The sequence below is a fragment of the Schistocerca nitens genome, chromosome 6 (assembly GCF_023898315.1).
Source record: "Schistocerca nitens isolate TAMUIC-IGC-003100 chromosome 6, iqSchNite1.1, whole genome shotgun sequence".
NCBI classification, from domain to species: Eukaryota; Metazoa; Arthropoda; class Insecta; order Orthoptera; family Acrididae; genus Schistocerca; species Schistocerca nitens.
This window is the reverse complement of record NC_064619.1, coordinates 492,279,146-492,296,412: the sequence shown is the minus strand read 5'-3', so window position 1 is coordinate 492,296,412 and position 17,267 is coordinate 492,279,146. Positions and strand designations below refer to the sequence as shown.

The following is a 17,267-nucleotide window of genomic DNA, read 5'->3' as shown; positions in this document are numbered from 1 at the left end:
TGGTAAGTCTCATCATCTTTCTTTATATATATATATATATAAAAACACAAATATACACACAAAATTCAAGCTTTCGCAACAAACTGTTGCCTCATCAGGAAAGAGGGAAGGAGAGGGAAAGACGAAAGGATGTGGGTTTTAAGGGAGAGGGTAAGGAGTCATTCCAATCCCGGGAGCGGAAAGACTTACCTTAGGGGGAAAAAAGGACAGGTATACACTCGCACACACACACATATCCATCCACACATACAGACACAGTCTTTAAATATGTCTGCTTGTGTCTGTATGTGTGGATGGATATGTGTGTGTGTGCGAGTGTATACCTGTCCTTTTTTCCCCCTAAGGTAAGTCTTTCCGCTCCCGGGATTGGAATGACTCCTTACCCTCTCCCTTAAAACCCACATCCTTTCGTCTTTCCCTCTCCTTCCCTCTTTCCTGATGAGGCAACAGTTTGTTGCGAAAGCTTGAATTTTGTGTGTATATTTGTGTTTGTTTGTGTGTCTATCGACCTGCCAGCGCTTTTGTTTGGTAAGTCTCATCATCTTTCTTTTTAGATATATTTTTTCCACGTGGAATGTTTCCCTCTGTTATATATATATATATATATATATATATATATATATACAAAGATGATGTGACTTACCAAATGAAAGTGCTGGCAGGTCGACAGACACACAAACATACACACAAAATTCAAGCTTTTGCAACAAACTGTTGCCTCATCAGGAAAGAGGGAAGGAGGCAACAGTTTGTTGCGAAAGCTTGAATTTTGTGTGTATGTTTGTGTTTGTTTGTGTGTCTGTCAATCTGCCAGCACTTTCATTTGGTAAGTCACATCATCTTTGTGTGTGTGTGTATATATATATATAACTAATAGTGTTATATAGTGTCAGTTCAGATCTTCATTATATTCATGAATAATGTGCTGAATGCCCATAGTGTTGAAACCACATATCCATTCTTGTTTGAAGCAGAACATTTTCCAGTAATGTTGGCAAAATGTTATCTAAAAAGTTGCCATACATTTGACCATTCACATTTCTGTTTATGAAGTATGGGATAATTATCCAGGTACTTAATACACCACACCAAACACTGAAACTTCAGGGACGTTGAAGCTCAACTTGCCTTACCTATTGGGGATTCTCCACTGCCCAATAGTGCATATTATACCGATTCACATGTAAACATTACTTACGTAGAAAAAAGTACTTGTGAATGAAAATAGTCATTAGCTGCTTGTTGTTGTATCCAATTGCAAAAGTTCAAGCAACTTTAAAATTCGCCCCCACATAGGGCTTGATGCAATGACAGGTGATATGGGTGGTATTTGTGTTCATGCAGTATGTGCAAAACCCTTTGTTGTGAAACTTGTGCACCCCATGTGATTTGGTGTGAACTACTACTGTGAGGATATGCAGCAGTTACAACTAAGACAACCAGTGCAGCCTATTTGTTTGTTGCAGGGTATGGTTGGATTCTTCATGTGGGGTGAACACTTCCAGTTGCAGTAAACAGTTGGATAATACTGCGAAATGTCATTGTAGGAGAACATGGAACAATTTCACAAACGGTAACGAGCTTCTCCAACATGCCTATTTGAAGCAAAGTATGAAGCAGTGATATGTACCCACTCTGCAATCATCAACATCATTGCACATGTAGGAAGAGATGTTTGTGGTTCAGATATTTGCAGCAAAGTGAACCATGACTGCTTCATGCCACCATTTCCTTGCCAATCGTTCGCGATAGGCCACAGTTGCGCTCAACACAATGGAACTACATCCTTGCAACTACAGGTGTTGCACCTACAGCGAGAATTTGACCATGAACTGCGATGCTTGTTTGTAACATATTAAATATTCCCCTATTGCTTTCAACAGTTTGTAACACATTTTGATTTGTGTCAAGTACAGCACCACCCATCACAAAATGATAAAATGCCACAAAAGCTACATTTTTTCCTGGAGAATCAGACTCTGCAATAAAAATGGGGGGTTCCTATTGAATATGTAAAGTTGATCCCCTCTCCCAACCTCAAGGTGTGGGGCAGGAAGGTGTGAAGGTTAGTGTCATTGGCTGTCCCCTTTTGAGAGGAACAATTTTTATTACAACCGTTTTTTCATCGGGGTTATAGTATCCCAGATATTTTCACAGTGTAACTGCCCCGCCTTACTGGCAAGGACTTAATGATACTCTTGATTTGTCATGCTTTCTTGGTGAAGCGGAAGGAAGACTGTTTCATTGTGATAGTTTCTGCTTAGTTTCAGAACTTACGTCACCAGTGACAGCCTTTGAAAGAAAATTTTGTATCTTCTTCAAGCAGTTGTTTAAGTTCCATGTAGACTTGCATACTATGTTACTTCTGATTGTCATGATGCAGTTGTGACACAAACTGCACCACAATCCTCCTCATATTCCAGTCTTTAGGCAGAATATGTTCACATGTACCATAATGTATTCTTAAGATGTTGTAGAGGTCTTACTAGTCTCTCTCTCTGATTGTGAAGAATCAGATGCCTCACTTTCTGAACATTTATTTGGTGTGATACCAGTTAATGGTCAACTAGAACAGTTGTCATCACTCAATTTTAAATATTGTTGAAATTCTTATGTCAGTTGGAACTACAGGGGATAGGCAAAATAATGTGAACAGTGGTAGTAATGGGGTGGTTGTGTTGACGGTCAATAATGCAGGTAAGGCACGTATCACACTGGACTGTGCATGTTCAGTACAGACTAGGCATCATTGCAGGTTGTTTACGAGTAGTGCACACTTCGTATTTACATTCAGAGGCCGAGGTTGACGTCCAATGAAAGACCTAACAGAGTTCCAAAGAGGGCAGATTGTGGGGGTCCGATAAGGCAGAGCTTAAGTAACCAAGATAGCCAACTTATTGACTGTTTCAAGAGTGACTGCTTCAACAGTCATGACAGGCTATGCAAAACAGGGAAAGACTTCATCATGTAAACGTAATAGTGGGCACAAATCAAAACTAAATGGCAGAGATTGTTGTATGCAAACACAAATTGTGACAAAACAACAGCGGCTAAAGTGCCTGCAGAACTCATTAGCCATTATTGAGACCCCATATCTATCCACACTGTCCATAGAGAACTCCATAAAGCAAACATTCATGGATGAGCTGCTACACTAAAAACATTAGTGATGATAAACCAATGCAAAGAAATGTAAAACATGGTGTCAGGAGCATAAACCCTGGAAGGCTGATCAGTGGAAACATGTCATATGGTCCGACGAGTCAATGTTTTTGTTATTTCCAAAATCAGGCCAGGTTTACCTCTGGAGAATGTCAAAAGGAGCCTACAGTCCTGATTGATTGATCCCAATGGTTAAGCACGGAGGTGGGCAGCCATAGCATGGTATTCTGCTGGTCCCATCATACTCTCAAAGGCCATGTCACAGTCAAATATTATGTGAACATTTTAGGTGATCAGGTGCACCTCATGATTTAGATTTTGTTCCCCAACAATGATGCCATATTTCAGAATGATAATGCACCCATTCACGCAGACAGGACAGTACAGTCGTGGTATGAGGAGTGTGCAATGGAACTGTAGTGTTTTCCCTGGCCAGCACAATTCCCGGACTTGAGCATTATCGAGCCCTTGTGGGTGGTATTGGAGTGCAGATTCAGGAGCAGATTTCCGCTTCCCTTGTCACTACAGGAGTTAGAAGATGTTCTGATTGAAGAGTGGCATAACATTCCACTGGAGACTAGACAATCATTATACGCCAGTATTCCTGTAGAATTGCTGCTGTATTATGGGCTAAAGGGGGTCCAACTCCTTATTAATAAACCATTCCCAACTAAGTACAGGTGTTCACATTATTTTACCTATCCCCTGTGTATGTTATAATGTTTATTACCTTGATATTTCAAAGTTTATATTAGCTCCAGTTGTTGACCATAAAAAAAAGGTTATATTATTCATCAATCTCTTGATAGACTGTGAATACTGAAAGCTTGGACTTCATCTTCTGATTCTGCACTAGACGCTGAAAGCCTAGAATTTAGCACAACATGGAATTACATAAATAAATTTGAGACTTCTTAAATCTATTTGCCATTTATTTTTCAAGTATTGCACAAGTAACTCATCATGATGAACAGTTCTTTCTCCAGAAACATTACAGTAGCTTTGTAATTTAGTGTATTAACGTAAATGTGAACTCGGCAGTTTGGAATATAACGCAATGATTACATTTTACAGTCTTCTCTAGTTTACTCCACTTGATTTCAGCAGTGTTACACCGTAGCTTTTGTTCCATGACCGATGCGTTACTGTAACCTCGGCTTGACAATACATGGAGTGGGCCCAACTGCCCCTGCAGGTACTTCCTCTTGCGAAATTAATGCTATTGCCATCCCACCTTGAAGACATGCATCACCCCTCTAGATAATTCACCATATGCAAGATACGTAACAAAATCTCACAATATTTGTATCTCCTATGTATTAAATCATTGTCATTTTACTATCTGTGAGACTCATTTGTTGGAAAGTTAGATGTAGGGTTACACAGCACTCTTCTGGAGTAATATGTAACACCACATATTCCCCATTTAGACAAATGATCTTGTGACAGGTTTATATACTGTTGTTACCAATTAAGTTCTGCACAAAAGTACAATTTTTCTGCTTTCCCTTTCTAGCCATCTTGCTACTGTCTTAAGACATTAACGTATCAGTTATGAGGTTTTTTTTTCTCCCCCCTTAAGGATAGTGTGGCGATATATGATGCAGTTAATATGTTCTTAACAAAAGTTATATTCACATTCAACATTTGTAGCCATGTATTTATTTTATTTTGTTTGTATATGATGTTTACTCTCTTTTCATTTCCATAGCATCTTCCTCTCCATGAAGTTGCAGCATAGTTTACTTAATGCACTTTTGCAAATCTAAGTACAAGATATAATTCTTGGGGTGGTCGCTTTGTAATATAACACAACTGATTCTGGCTGCTATAGCCTTCTATGTTAATTTTATCTTTTGCTCTTAGAGCAGTTCTATTTTGAGTACTTGATAACTATACTGTCTTGCAGTAAATATGTTATGACTCTTTTATTTCCTGCATCTTCCATATTGAAGTCAAACTTTCACTTTCTCTCATTTTCAGTAATTTCCTATTCAGTCATACTCAGTAACCTACTACAATTCAGTTAGCTCTCCCAATACAACATTGGAATAAGTTAAAAAAAATTAAATTAAAAATTAGTGTTCCACCTTGTAGAAACTGTCAATAACACCTTTTTCCTCGACATCTCATCGACAATTGTTATATTTTCTTTCCTGCTTTAACAATTTACACATGTGGTTGCATATTTTATCTTTTGTCTACCTCCTAAGTACTCAGAATATTATTTCAGTTAAAAATTACTAGTGAGCTACACATCATAAGAAATTATATTAGGTAATTAAAAAAAAATAACTTTTGCTGCTATGAAAGTCCACAGTCCGTTTATATTATAAGACTAATGTTTGCACATCATAAAGAATGTTCTGAGTGAAGTACCATGCCTGATCTTCTCTTGTAGTGATTCAAGAATTTCGATGTAAATTCTAGAACCTCTCGGCCTTTTACTGTCTCGAACACACGATATTTTATATGTGAATGTGGGATGATAGAATCCTACCTACTGCGTGTCACATGTTTGTGTATGCAGGTTTGAAATTCAGTCGCGAGAAGAATGTAGATGCGGCGGTCGAACGGCAACGACAAGTACTTGTCAGGCGATCCATGGAAGTTTTAGTGAAAGTGTATGGAAGAACCATGGAGCTTCTATGTTATTCTGTGCTAATTGCATCAGGGACGATTGTTATAATAACAAGAACAGGTGAGAAGATACTCTTGAGGAAAACTCTTGTCTTAGCCTTGTTGAAGGGAAGACGTGTATTATGGTTCATGTTGAGACTGGACATGGTGTTGAAGCCAACTTTCACTTATGTGTATAATAGGTTGTTTCTGACATTTGGAGGCACAAGAGACTTACGAAACAGTATATGTTTATGTGAAGAGTGAGATTTGTAATATGTCTGAAGTTTAATATATGTCGTTAGTTAACGCAAATGAAACTTTGTATGTTTACTTATTTTTATAAGTAAAAAGAGTCTTAAGGAATTCCTAGCAGCATATTTTGGAGAAGAAGTGAAAGAGTGTTTGCAGCAGCAGGCTAACCAGCAAGGGAAGTCGGCCGAGCATCTCAAGTAAGTCATCTCTGAAAAGAAGTGGAAGCTTGGGTATCTACTTCACACTTAAATCGTCGTCCAAAGCCATTAGCCTCTCATCAACATGATGTTGCTAAAATCATCGTACTGACAATACAATTCTGAGCACAGTAAATTGTACATACATACATACATTAATCCTTGTTCCATAGATCATGAATACGACATTTCGGAATGGTGTGGAACGTGTCACTTTAACATAAGTTTTCTTTACACAAATTAATCAATTAATTAATTTTTTTACAGTTACTTCTTCGTATCTAAGAATTCATCTATTGAGTAGAACGAGTTGTCATTCAGAAATTCTTTTAATTTGCTTTTAAATGTTGCTTGGCTATCTGTCAGACTTTTAATACTATTTGGCAAATGACCAAAGATTTTTGTGGCTTCATAATTCACCCCTTTCTGTGACAAAGTGAGATTTAATCCAGAATAGTGAATATCATACTTTCTTCTAGTGTTGTAGCTATGCACTTTGCTGTTATTTTTGAATTGGGATGGGTTATTAATGACAAATTCCATAAGTGAATGTATGTATTGTGAATATCCCGACTTCCTTAAAAAAATGTCTGCAAGGTGATATTGTGTGGGCTCCAGCTATTATTTTGATTACAAGCTTTTGTGCAATGAACACTTTCTTAATGACGAATTGCACCAAAATATGATGCCATATGAAAGCAGTGAATGAAAATAGGCGTTGTAGGCTAATTTACTGATATGTTGCAATAACCCTAATTGCATAAGTAGCTGAACCTAACCATTTCAGCAGATCATTGATGTGTTTCTTCCAATTCAGTTACATCAATGCACACACCTAGAAATTTTGAGTAGTCTGCCTTAGCAACAGACTTCCGTTCATAGTCTATATTTATCAATGGTGTTATGCCATTTACTGTACAGAATTTTGTTAGTACTTCATTTTTACAAATATGTGATGCTACTCTTGAATACATTATTTTTTCAAGAATTTTGGATAAAGCTGTCAGAAGTGAGATTGGGCAGTAATTGTTGGCATCAGATCCATCCCCTTTTTTATGCAATGGTTTAACAATATAGCGCATTTCAATCTATCTGGAAAAATGCCCTGTTTGAGTGAGCTACTACATATGTGGCTGAGAATCCTACTTATTTGTTGTGAACAAGTTTTTTGTACTTTGTTGCAAATGCCATCAAATCCATGTGAACTTTTACTTTTGAGTGAATGTTTATTTTCCTAATTTCAGTAGGAGAGGTGGGTTGAATTTCAGTTTTATCAAATTGCATAGGTACTGCCTCTTCCATAAACTGCCTTGCATTTTCTGATGAATAGCTGGATCCTATTTTCTCCACAACACTTAAAAATGATTATTAAAAACGTTTTCTACTTCTGACTTCTTGTTAACAACTTTTCATTGCATTTGATAGAAATACAGTCTTCCTGTGCTCTCAGTTGCCCTGTTTTCCTTTTCACGATATTCCAAATTGTTTTAATTTTATTATCATATGTGCTCAATTTCAGACATAATACACATACTTATGGAATTTTTAATAATTTTTCTTAATACAGTGCAGTAATTTTCATAATGTTTCACTGTTTCGGGATCATCACTTCTCCTAGCTATAAGATACATTTCCCTTTTCTGTTTACAAGATATTTTTATCTCTTTTGTAAGCCATGGCTTTTTACGTGGTTTCTTACAATTATATTTCACTGTTTTCCTGAGGAAACAGTTTTGAAACATACAAAGGTATCATGAAATAAGATAAATTTTAAACTAGCATTGTGTTCCTTGTACACCTCATCCCAGTCTAACTGTTGCAAGCTTTCCCTAAAATTTTGAATTGTTAAATCATTAATTGAATGCTCTATTTTGGAGGACTGTTTTACATTACTGTATGGAGTTATATCATATACTATAACTAGCTGTGCATCATGATCAGATAGACCATTCTTAACAGGAAAAGTTTTTATTTGATTAAATTTATCTTGGTGTATGAAAGATTATCTATCAGTGTGCTGCTTTCCTGTACCATCCGAGTAGGAAAATCGATAACTGATGTCAAATTGAAAGGACCAAGTAATACTTCAAGGTCAGATTTCTATTGGAGTTTTTTCTGAGAATCTACGTTGACATCCCCACAAACAATAATTTGCTTTCCTCTGTCTGACAGATAGCACAACCAGGAATTCAAGTTTTTCAAGAATAGTTGAACATTTCCCAATGGGGACCTATAGATGGCTACAATTATAAAAGTGCCATTATTTAGTTCAAGCTCACATGCACATGCTTCTATATGTTGCTCTACGCAAAATTTTTTGGTTTCCAATTTTTTTTTCCACATTATGACTGATTTTAACATACATGGCAACTCCTCCTCTCTCCATCGTGTCTATATTTACATGTGTTGAAAGCTTATATCCACCTACATTTACCATTTCCATACCTGTGACTGTATGATGTTCAGACAGGCATAGTACATCTATTCTGCCCTCATTTTTTAAATCTTCTAAACAAACCAGAAGCTCATCTACTTTGTTTTTTAATCCCCTGATATTCTGATGTAACATATTAACATTATTTTTCACTGTGCCTTTATGTGAATCATGTGACATACTAACATTTTTTTTTCACTGTACTGTTATGAGAATCTTGTGATATTTTCACATCTCTTGTACCTGCCTGTCTGAACTTCTCATTAAGCTTAATTTCAATCAATGTATGATGATTGGATACTGATCTTAGCCTAAAAAAGTACCCCCATGAGTTTTAGTGCCCCCCCTCCCTCCTGAAGATTTTGCTATCATTCCAGCTAGTTTACCCTTCCTTTTCCTATTGAGATGCAGGCCATGTATTGTAATACTAATTAACCGTTAAATATTGATGAAATGGAAAATAAATTCTAAGCATTGTACAATGCTGTTATCGCATTTTACTTGGTAAACATTTCTCTAATGGATATAGTTAAAATAATGTGAGTCTTTAAGTAGCATACAGTTAAAAACATGCAATTCTCCTGAAAGTGTATAAATAATGACCTGTAAATTTTGAAAATTAAGAACAGAACCAAAGGTTCCAAATAACTATTTTGTAGCTCACGGAACATTATAATGCCTGCAAGAGAAAGGTGATCTTGCTGCTATTTAATTCTAAGCGAAGTAACATTATTCCACTGACGAGTAAGATGTTTATCTTAATCTGTCGAGTGCTAGCAGTAGAATAGTTGACTAAAGAAAAGCATAACTGCCATGATCTTTTATAACTCGAAAGTGCTACACCATAGTTAATTCTGCAGAAAACATCATCTGAATACAATGAACACCATCTTTTTTTCTTTACACTAAATGAGGTGTGTTTCCAAATCTAGTCCTTACATATTTACCTTAGTCAGTAGTTAGGGATAGTAGAAGAAAATGTAATGAAAGTATACAGGATAGTAGAAGAGGAGGACCGTTGTATAGAACTTGAAACATGAAGAAACACATTGATCAACTCAGGACCTAGTAGTCATTACACGAAATTCACAAAGAATGTGAATCCTGTGAGGACTTAGCACGTAACTGTAACCACTTTATGCCAGTGATGTTGAAAATTGTTCCCTGTAACCATTACTAGGTACCTGTCAATCAATGTACCTGAATTAATATAGTTCCAAGACAACTTACCACCTACCTCAAATCTTTCTTTTTGTTTCTTCTTGATTCTCCACTAAAATTTAAGTTCATCATTGTTCGTAACCTATAGCTTAAACTTAAATGTACAACTGGATCTCATTTTTTTCTTTTTGTTAGTAATTTCCTATTTTAATGTTGATATTAAGTTATTAGTACATAGTCTTTCACAAACCCCAGACAGTTCAGATAAAATGAAATAAAATACTACTGAATAACGAAAGTTCATGACACCATTGTAAATTGTCAGCAAAAATCATTTAGTTTCAGTTTCAAAAGGCTATAGAAAGCGAACTGCTGCTCAGATGATGTCAAATTTGAACAGCATATTATTGATGCAAGGGGAAACATCGTGGAAAAAAAAATTACCAATAGATGGCATTGTAAGTGTCAGAAAGTGCACACCAACAAATGCATGGCAAATGGCTGCTACTCAGTTTATATCCGAGACACCCAATGTGACTGTCTCCATGAAGGATCCCATATCGCTGGTAAATCTCTTTTACAAGAACGGTGACTGTGCACCAGTAGCCCTGCAGAAGTTAAGGGTATGAAAAAAGGCATTGGTCTAATGATAGGTCCTTTTGAAATGTGATATAGCAGAGGGAGGAAAGCAGTAGGTCTGATGTCTGTTGAAGATGTGACCATAGCATTGCAGGAGGGGTTCATTGGTGGTGTGCAAACATGCAGTGCATGAGGCATTGCCTGAACATTGGACATGCCTACAAGCACAGTGTATAGAATCCTACAAAACAGTCTGCATTGCTATGAACCATGTTCAAGAGTTGCTTTCTGCTGACCTGCCACCAAGACAGGTGTTAGCTCTGGAATTTGATGCTTGCATGGAAGTGGACAAAATCCACACACACATCAACCAGCACCACTTCGTTCTGCAAAGGTGACTGTGGTGCAGGTTGGGGTTGACGGCCATATTTTTTTGAGGAAATGCCGCATGCAGATCCTGGTACCTATGAGAGTCTTTTGCGTTCTAACGTCCTTCCAAACCTTCAACAGCATAGATGTGTGGGTGGGATAATTTTTATGCAACATGGCGCTCCTCCGCACATTGTACATCTAGTGAAGCGGCCGCAGCAGAGGCATTTAGGAAATTCTAGAATTATCAGTCATCATTTCCCTTCAGCCTCACCATCTAGGTCACCTGACCTTAATCCACGTGACTTTTGGCTGTGGGTCTACCGGAAAGACATTTTGATGATCAGTGCTCCAATTACGAATGTAGCTCAATTGACGACATGCATTGTGCAACACATTGCGGCGGGGGGGGTGGTGGTGTCGGAATAACAGTGCCGTGGGCAGAGCCTATGTAGTACGCATTTTTGCCGCTAGGCATGGGTAGCACAATTCATTGCCAGTTCAGTGCCACCTGTATTATCGATCTAGCTTGTTCTGTTTATCTGCAGTGTTTGTTTTTTCTAGCGCTGTTTTGTTCTTGTTTCATTTTTATAATGGCAAGTTTAAGGGAATAACATGCAGCTGTGAAATTTTGTTTTCTGCTCGGCAAAAATGCTGATGAAACTGTTTCAGTGTTGAAAATAGCTTACCAAGATGGCGCTATGGGAAAAACTCCAGTGTAAGAGTGATTTGCTCAATTTAAAAATCGCAACATGTCGATGGATGACAAACCTTGTTCTGGATGTTCGTCAACTGTCCAAATCGATGAAAATATTGAAAAAATTCGAAAGCTGTTGCTCACAGACCAATAGACAGACAATTGATCAAGAAATTCGTGGGTTATCTAGGAGCTTGGTTCAGGGAATTTTAACAGAAGGCAGGAGACTAACTCTTTCACTACGACAATACACCTGCACACGAAGCCATCTCTGTTACACAGTTTTTGGCTAAAACTGGCATGGTTCCACTGCCCTACACACCTTATTCATGTGACCTGGCTTTGTGCGAATTTTTATTATTTCCACGTATGAAAAGGGGCATGAAAAACACAAATTTGACAGCATTGAAGAAGTCAAGGATAAAATGAAGGAGGAGCTGTCAGCCATTTCTAAAATGAGTACAAAAAATGTTTCGAAAAGTGGAAGTACTGGTGGGACAAATGTATTAGTTGTAATGGCAGTATTTTGAAGGGGATAAGATCGTTAAGGTAAATGAAACTTTAAGATATTCTAATGTATGACAGCTATTGACGTTTGTCTGGATCATATTTCAGAGATGTAGTTTTTATTTCAAAAATCATGTACAGTCACAGTCTCTGTACTGTTGTGCTCCGATTGTCGTGCTGTTAATATGTAGTGTGAAAATGTCTGACGCTGATTTGTGTTCTTTAGTGAAAGATGTTTGTGGAACACAGTCAAAAAGTGACAAGAAACAGGTCGTTCTTGGTGTTTTTTACAAGTTTCCAGAGAAAATATCTTTAGAACTTATCAGAAGAACTGTATTTACTAAAGTTAAAGAATTTTTGAGTACAGGATGCATAGCTGAATCAGTAGCAGTATAAAATGTTATTCCAAAATTAATCTGTTTATCGAGGGTTCAAATATCGCTTCAGTTGTTTTTTTTTCCCATTAAATTTGGAGTACCTGCATCTTTTAAATTTAAAATTCGTCGAACATATGCTAACTAACACATAACTAATCATTATCTAAATTAAAAATCTACTTCTTGTTTCAAATTACGTATTGCACACAAAGTTCCAGTTTTCATGGTGGATATAAATTCTTAATTACCTTATTAATAAAGGTTGTTTAAATTTAGAAAACATTACAGATTAAATTTTTAGGGCAAAAATGAAAATTAAGTATTCTTTATTTGGGCATGTCCATCATTTTATAACACAGATGTGGACTCATATGAGCCAGAGTGATAAGCATCATTTTCACAGCACTGAGCACACCATTCAAATGCTGCCTTTTTACAGTTGCCACTGTACCACTGTGACATGAACCTAACAGAACTGGTCTTGAGCCAAGTTAAGGGATTTGTTGTGAGAAATACGAGAATTTAAGCTGCCAGACTTTCTGGAACTAGTACATAAAGCTGTGGCAGGTGTCACTGTTGAATGCTGGCAGGATACATAACAGCACATCATGAAAGAGGAGGAGAAAATGGTGCGTTTGTTTGGCTTCATGGATTTTGTTGTTGATCAACTTGTTATCGATGTAACGGATGACTGCTCTAGTACTAAAAAGTTTTTCTTGAATTCATGTATGAAGGAATTGAGATATCACCGGATGACTCTTTGTAAGTTAAAACATTCAGTAGCTTCAGTATTTAGCTATACAGTGAAATCCGTGCAGTACACTTTTGTGTCATACATATCTTGCTCAGAAATACTACCCTGTTTTTAAGTTAGGGTTTTTCATCCCTCTGTTGTTAATTACAATGCTAAGCTAACTAAGAATGAGAGCATGCATTGCTTTCCCTCTGGCCCTCTAAGAAGCGTGCACTATTGTCAGAGTTTTGCCAAATATTATTTCATTCTTTTTAAAAATTAAATGACATTGAAGCTGTATTGTTTCTGTGCTTGTGTCTTTTTATGTCGTAACTGCAACTGCTCACATCACTGCATGTTAATTTGACTAGCTGGCCTAGCCAGTGTTGTCCAAGTTAAGGGACACTTCATGGTATACAGTCACTGTAAAGAAACTTCTAAAGAAACAGAGATTACTTCATAATAGGTGTAAAACAAAGCATAGGGCTATAGATCCAAGGTACTGAATTAAATGCATTTGGCTGTCAGGAGATCAATGTGTAAAGCCTTCAATGACTACCATAGCAGAATATTATCAAATGATCTTTCACAAAATCCAAAAAAATTCTGGTCATATGTAAATGCTGTTAGTGGCACCAGTCCCTAGCGAATGAGATAGGAACCGGAATTGAGGGTAGCAAACCAAAAGCTAGAATGGCTACCTCTGTTTTTAACTGTTCCTTTACAAAGGCAAACCAAAGAAAATGCCCCAATTTAATTGTCGTACTATTGAAAAGGTGAGTGAAATAAGTATTAGCGTTGTGAGTGGTGTTGAGAAACAGTTGATTCATTAAAATTGTACAAAGCTCCAGTGCCTGGTGGAATCCTTGTCAGATTCTGCACTGAATTTGCGTCTGAATTAGCCCTCTTCTGACTATAATCTATCATGGATCCCTTGAACAAAAAACCATGCCCAATTCTTGAGAAAAGGACAGGTCACACCCATCTACAAGGGTAGTAGAAGTGATACACAAAACTACTGTCCAGTATCATTGACATCAGTTTGTTGTAGAATCTTAGAACATATTCTGAGCTCAAACATATTGAGGTGTTGAACAGAATGGCCTCCTCTTTGACAACCAGTATGGATTCTGAAAACATCAATCATGTGAAACCCAACTCACTTTTCTCACATGACATACTGGAAGCCTTGGATCAAGGCAATATTTCTTGATTTCTGAAAAGCATTTGACTCAGTTCTGCACCTACCCTTATTATCAGAAGTACGATCATAGAGGGTATCAAGTGAAATTTGTGACTGAATTGAGGACTTTTTGGTAGGGAGGATGCAGCATATTATCTGGGATGGAGAGTGTAGTGTGTAATAAGACTAGTTTAATGGTATTTAATGAATGCTTCAATACCAGTAAAAGTTTAGCAGGTTGTGTGTTACCTGATCCACAATATGTAATGGACAAGTTAGAAAGTATGGTTTTTCTTAATTTCTTATCAGCAAAACTGTATGGTTCACTTGTATACCAAATAAACATCATTAACATTATTTCAGATCATTTAACTGTAATTAACAGAAAGTTATAATTAGTTAGAAAAACTGATGTTTTGAATTAACATACTGTCATAAATTTCAGCAAAATTTATAATTTCATTCTCATGATTGCATTATAACATTCCCGTAGAAAAGTTAGGAGAAATATCCAAGTTGTAATTAAATCAGTAATTAATTAGCAAAGTTCGTCAATTTCAACCTAAAAAACACTATTGAAACATTTATCAGTCATGTGATGTATTTAACATTACTTGTGCACTTTATGTATCATATCAGTAAGGAGAAACCGATTAGATCAGTTGTAATTAATTTTTTCATTAATGATTCTCAAACATTCTGACATAAACACTATTGATTTTCAGTGACTTTTATACTACGAAATTATCGTTCAGAACTTTAATTTGAAATTCTATTTTGGCATTTTGTACTAGTACCTCAATTGATGTTAAGAATAAAATCCAACCTGAAATCAAGCTGTAACTAATGATTATGTGATAGATATTGTTACTGTAAATTCATAGCCAAATTGCCGCACAAAAGTCAAAACAATGATATTTAGAAATGTATTCAGAATGAATCATCATTTATGGTCTTTAAAACCATACTAACAGTCTGTTGTAACTCATTAACTTTTCACTGTAAATCAGTAAATGTAATTGTTTTTGATAATAGGCCAAAGAACGTACATTGTTAAGGTAGTTTATACATTGGGTGGTACAAAGCACTTGAAGTCAGTTGCAGTTTGTCCTATGTAATGATGCAAAATCTGTAGCAATTGCTGTTTTTTCAGTAGAAAACACCTTTGTGAATTTCTTACGGAAAATGCACCTGCTGTTAAAAGGATGTATCACTGTGTTGGAAATATCAATTTGAATATAAAAGAATTATGAAAACAGTGTTTTGTGATTGGTGGGCCAGTAAAGAAGAACTGAAGAAAATGAGTAGGTAGAGGGGTAGGTAGGTAGAGGACCGAATGCAAAATGGCCGAACTTAGAAGATGATGTATTGAAATGGATTCAAGGACACTGTCAAAATGGCAGTGGAATTAATAAAAAAAATGATGCTTGTATGCTAGTGCTGCAGTGGAACCAGATTTTCAGGCTGGTGTTGGTTGGTGCTACAGGTTTATGAAACATCATGGACTGAGCCTGTGAACCAGAACCAAAATACCTCAGAAAAGTCTCAAAAGTATGAAGAGAAAATATTATGTTTCCATCGCTTCATCATTCAACATTGTAGGAAAACCAGTGTGAAACTAAGTCAAATAGTGAATATGGACGAAACTCCTCTCACATTTGATGTGCCGAGTAACAGAACTGTTTCCATGAAAGGTGCTAAAACTGTAACTAAAAAAACAAGTGGACATGAACAAATGCTCTACACTGTTGTCTTTTCATGTAGTGCTGATGGTACTAAACTTAATCCAACAATCATTTTCAAGAGCTAAACAATATCAAAAACTTCTGAAATACCACCAAGTGATGGTGTTTGTGTACATGACAAGAGTTGGGTGGATGAAGCTGGTATGAAATTAAGGATTAACAGAGTATGGGAGAGAAGGAAAGGTGCTTTATTGAAGAAAATTTCTTTTCTTGACCTAGATCAGTTTAGTATTGTACGAAAAATTCTTTGAAAGAGAAATTGAGACAAGGAAATACAGAGCTTGCTGTTATTCCAGGTGGATTTACTTCACAATTGCAATCTCTCGATGTCTCGATAAATAAACCATTTAAAGTGTGTATGAGAGAGGAATGGAACAAATGGATGAGAAATTAAACGCAACATGAATTCAAGCCAAAGGGAGCTTTAAAACGACCTACAATCAAAAAAGTGTGTCAGTGGATGAAACAGTCATGGCCTAGAGTGAGAGAAGACATTATTGTTAAATCTTTCAAGAAGTGCACCATGATAGTCTAGCTTTGCAGTCCAGTAATAAAAATGGTAAAAATGTTATTTTGTGAAAAAAAAATTGCTTAAAATAGTCCGTAAAATACCGTATCACCACTCTGGGCTTACTCTGTATTGTTCATATGTCCAGCAATTTCATTGCTGTTGGCATGAAATATAACCCCATTGTGATGCTTAAAATTTGATTTGTAATCATGAAACCATCAGTGACAAACTGATAAAAGATAAAAGTGGCTGAAAGAAATGATCGGGCAATGGTTATCTCACACACACACACACACATACACACACACACACACACACACACACACACACACACACGCTACGGTCACAGCAACTACTGCTGTATGAGAAGGAGCTGGGAGGCAGAAACAGTTCAGCAATTCTTCTGGAAAACCTGGTATTTTGGGAATTGCAAAATTAGGAAAATCTCAGGGAATTTCATATGTTTTTAACCTTGCATTGGAATTTAGTTTTATTGAGTTCTGTAAATCACAAATTTTAAAATACTTGGTGTTTCGAAGTGTGGTAATTACATGAATATTATTTCACATAAATTATCAATGTTTAAATACTGTGGTTAAACTACTGCCTCATGGTAGTATATCTCAATTCAGAGGAAAGAAAAGTCATTTTATTTTGGTGGTATGCTCCCTCCCTCCTGCACACTCACCATTAATTTATCGGAGCTTCTTACGACACCATCTTCCTCCCCATACCTGG

At 36.6% G+C, this 17,267-nt stretch overlaps 2 protein-coding genes across 3 annotated transcripts in view; one reads left to right on the top strand and one right to left on the bottom strand.

Annotated features, from left to right (window-relative positions):
* The window catches only part of LOC126262553 (uncharacterized), a 371,380-nt gene that overhangs the window by 272,792 nt on the left and 81,321 nt on the right, over nucleotides 1-17,267 (bottom strand). The gene's annotated exons all lie outside the window — the stretch shown is intronic.
* The window catches only part of LOC126262550 (tRNA (adenine(37)-N6)-methyltransferase), a 104,455-nt gene that overhangs the window by 76,961 nt on the left and 10,227 nt on the right, over nucleotides 1-17,267 (top strand). The window contains exon 5 of one of the 2 annotated variants that reach the window (XM_049959240.1): nucleotides 5,693-5,863. The exons of the other annotated variant lie outside the window; for it this stretch is intronic. Within the exon in view, the coding sequence (XP_049815197.1) occupies nucleotides 5,693-5,863 (171 nt within the window). The remainder of the gene's footprint in view (nucleotides 1-5,692; nucleotides 5,864-17,267) is intronic. 2 annotated transcript variants of the gene reach the window in all.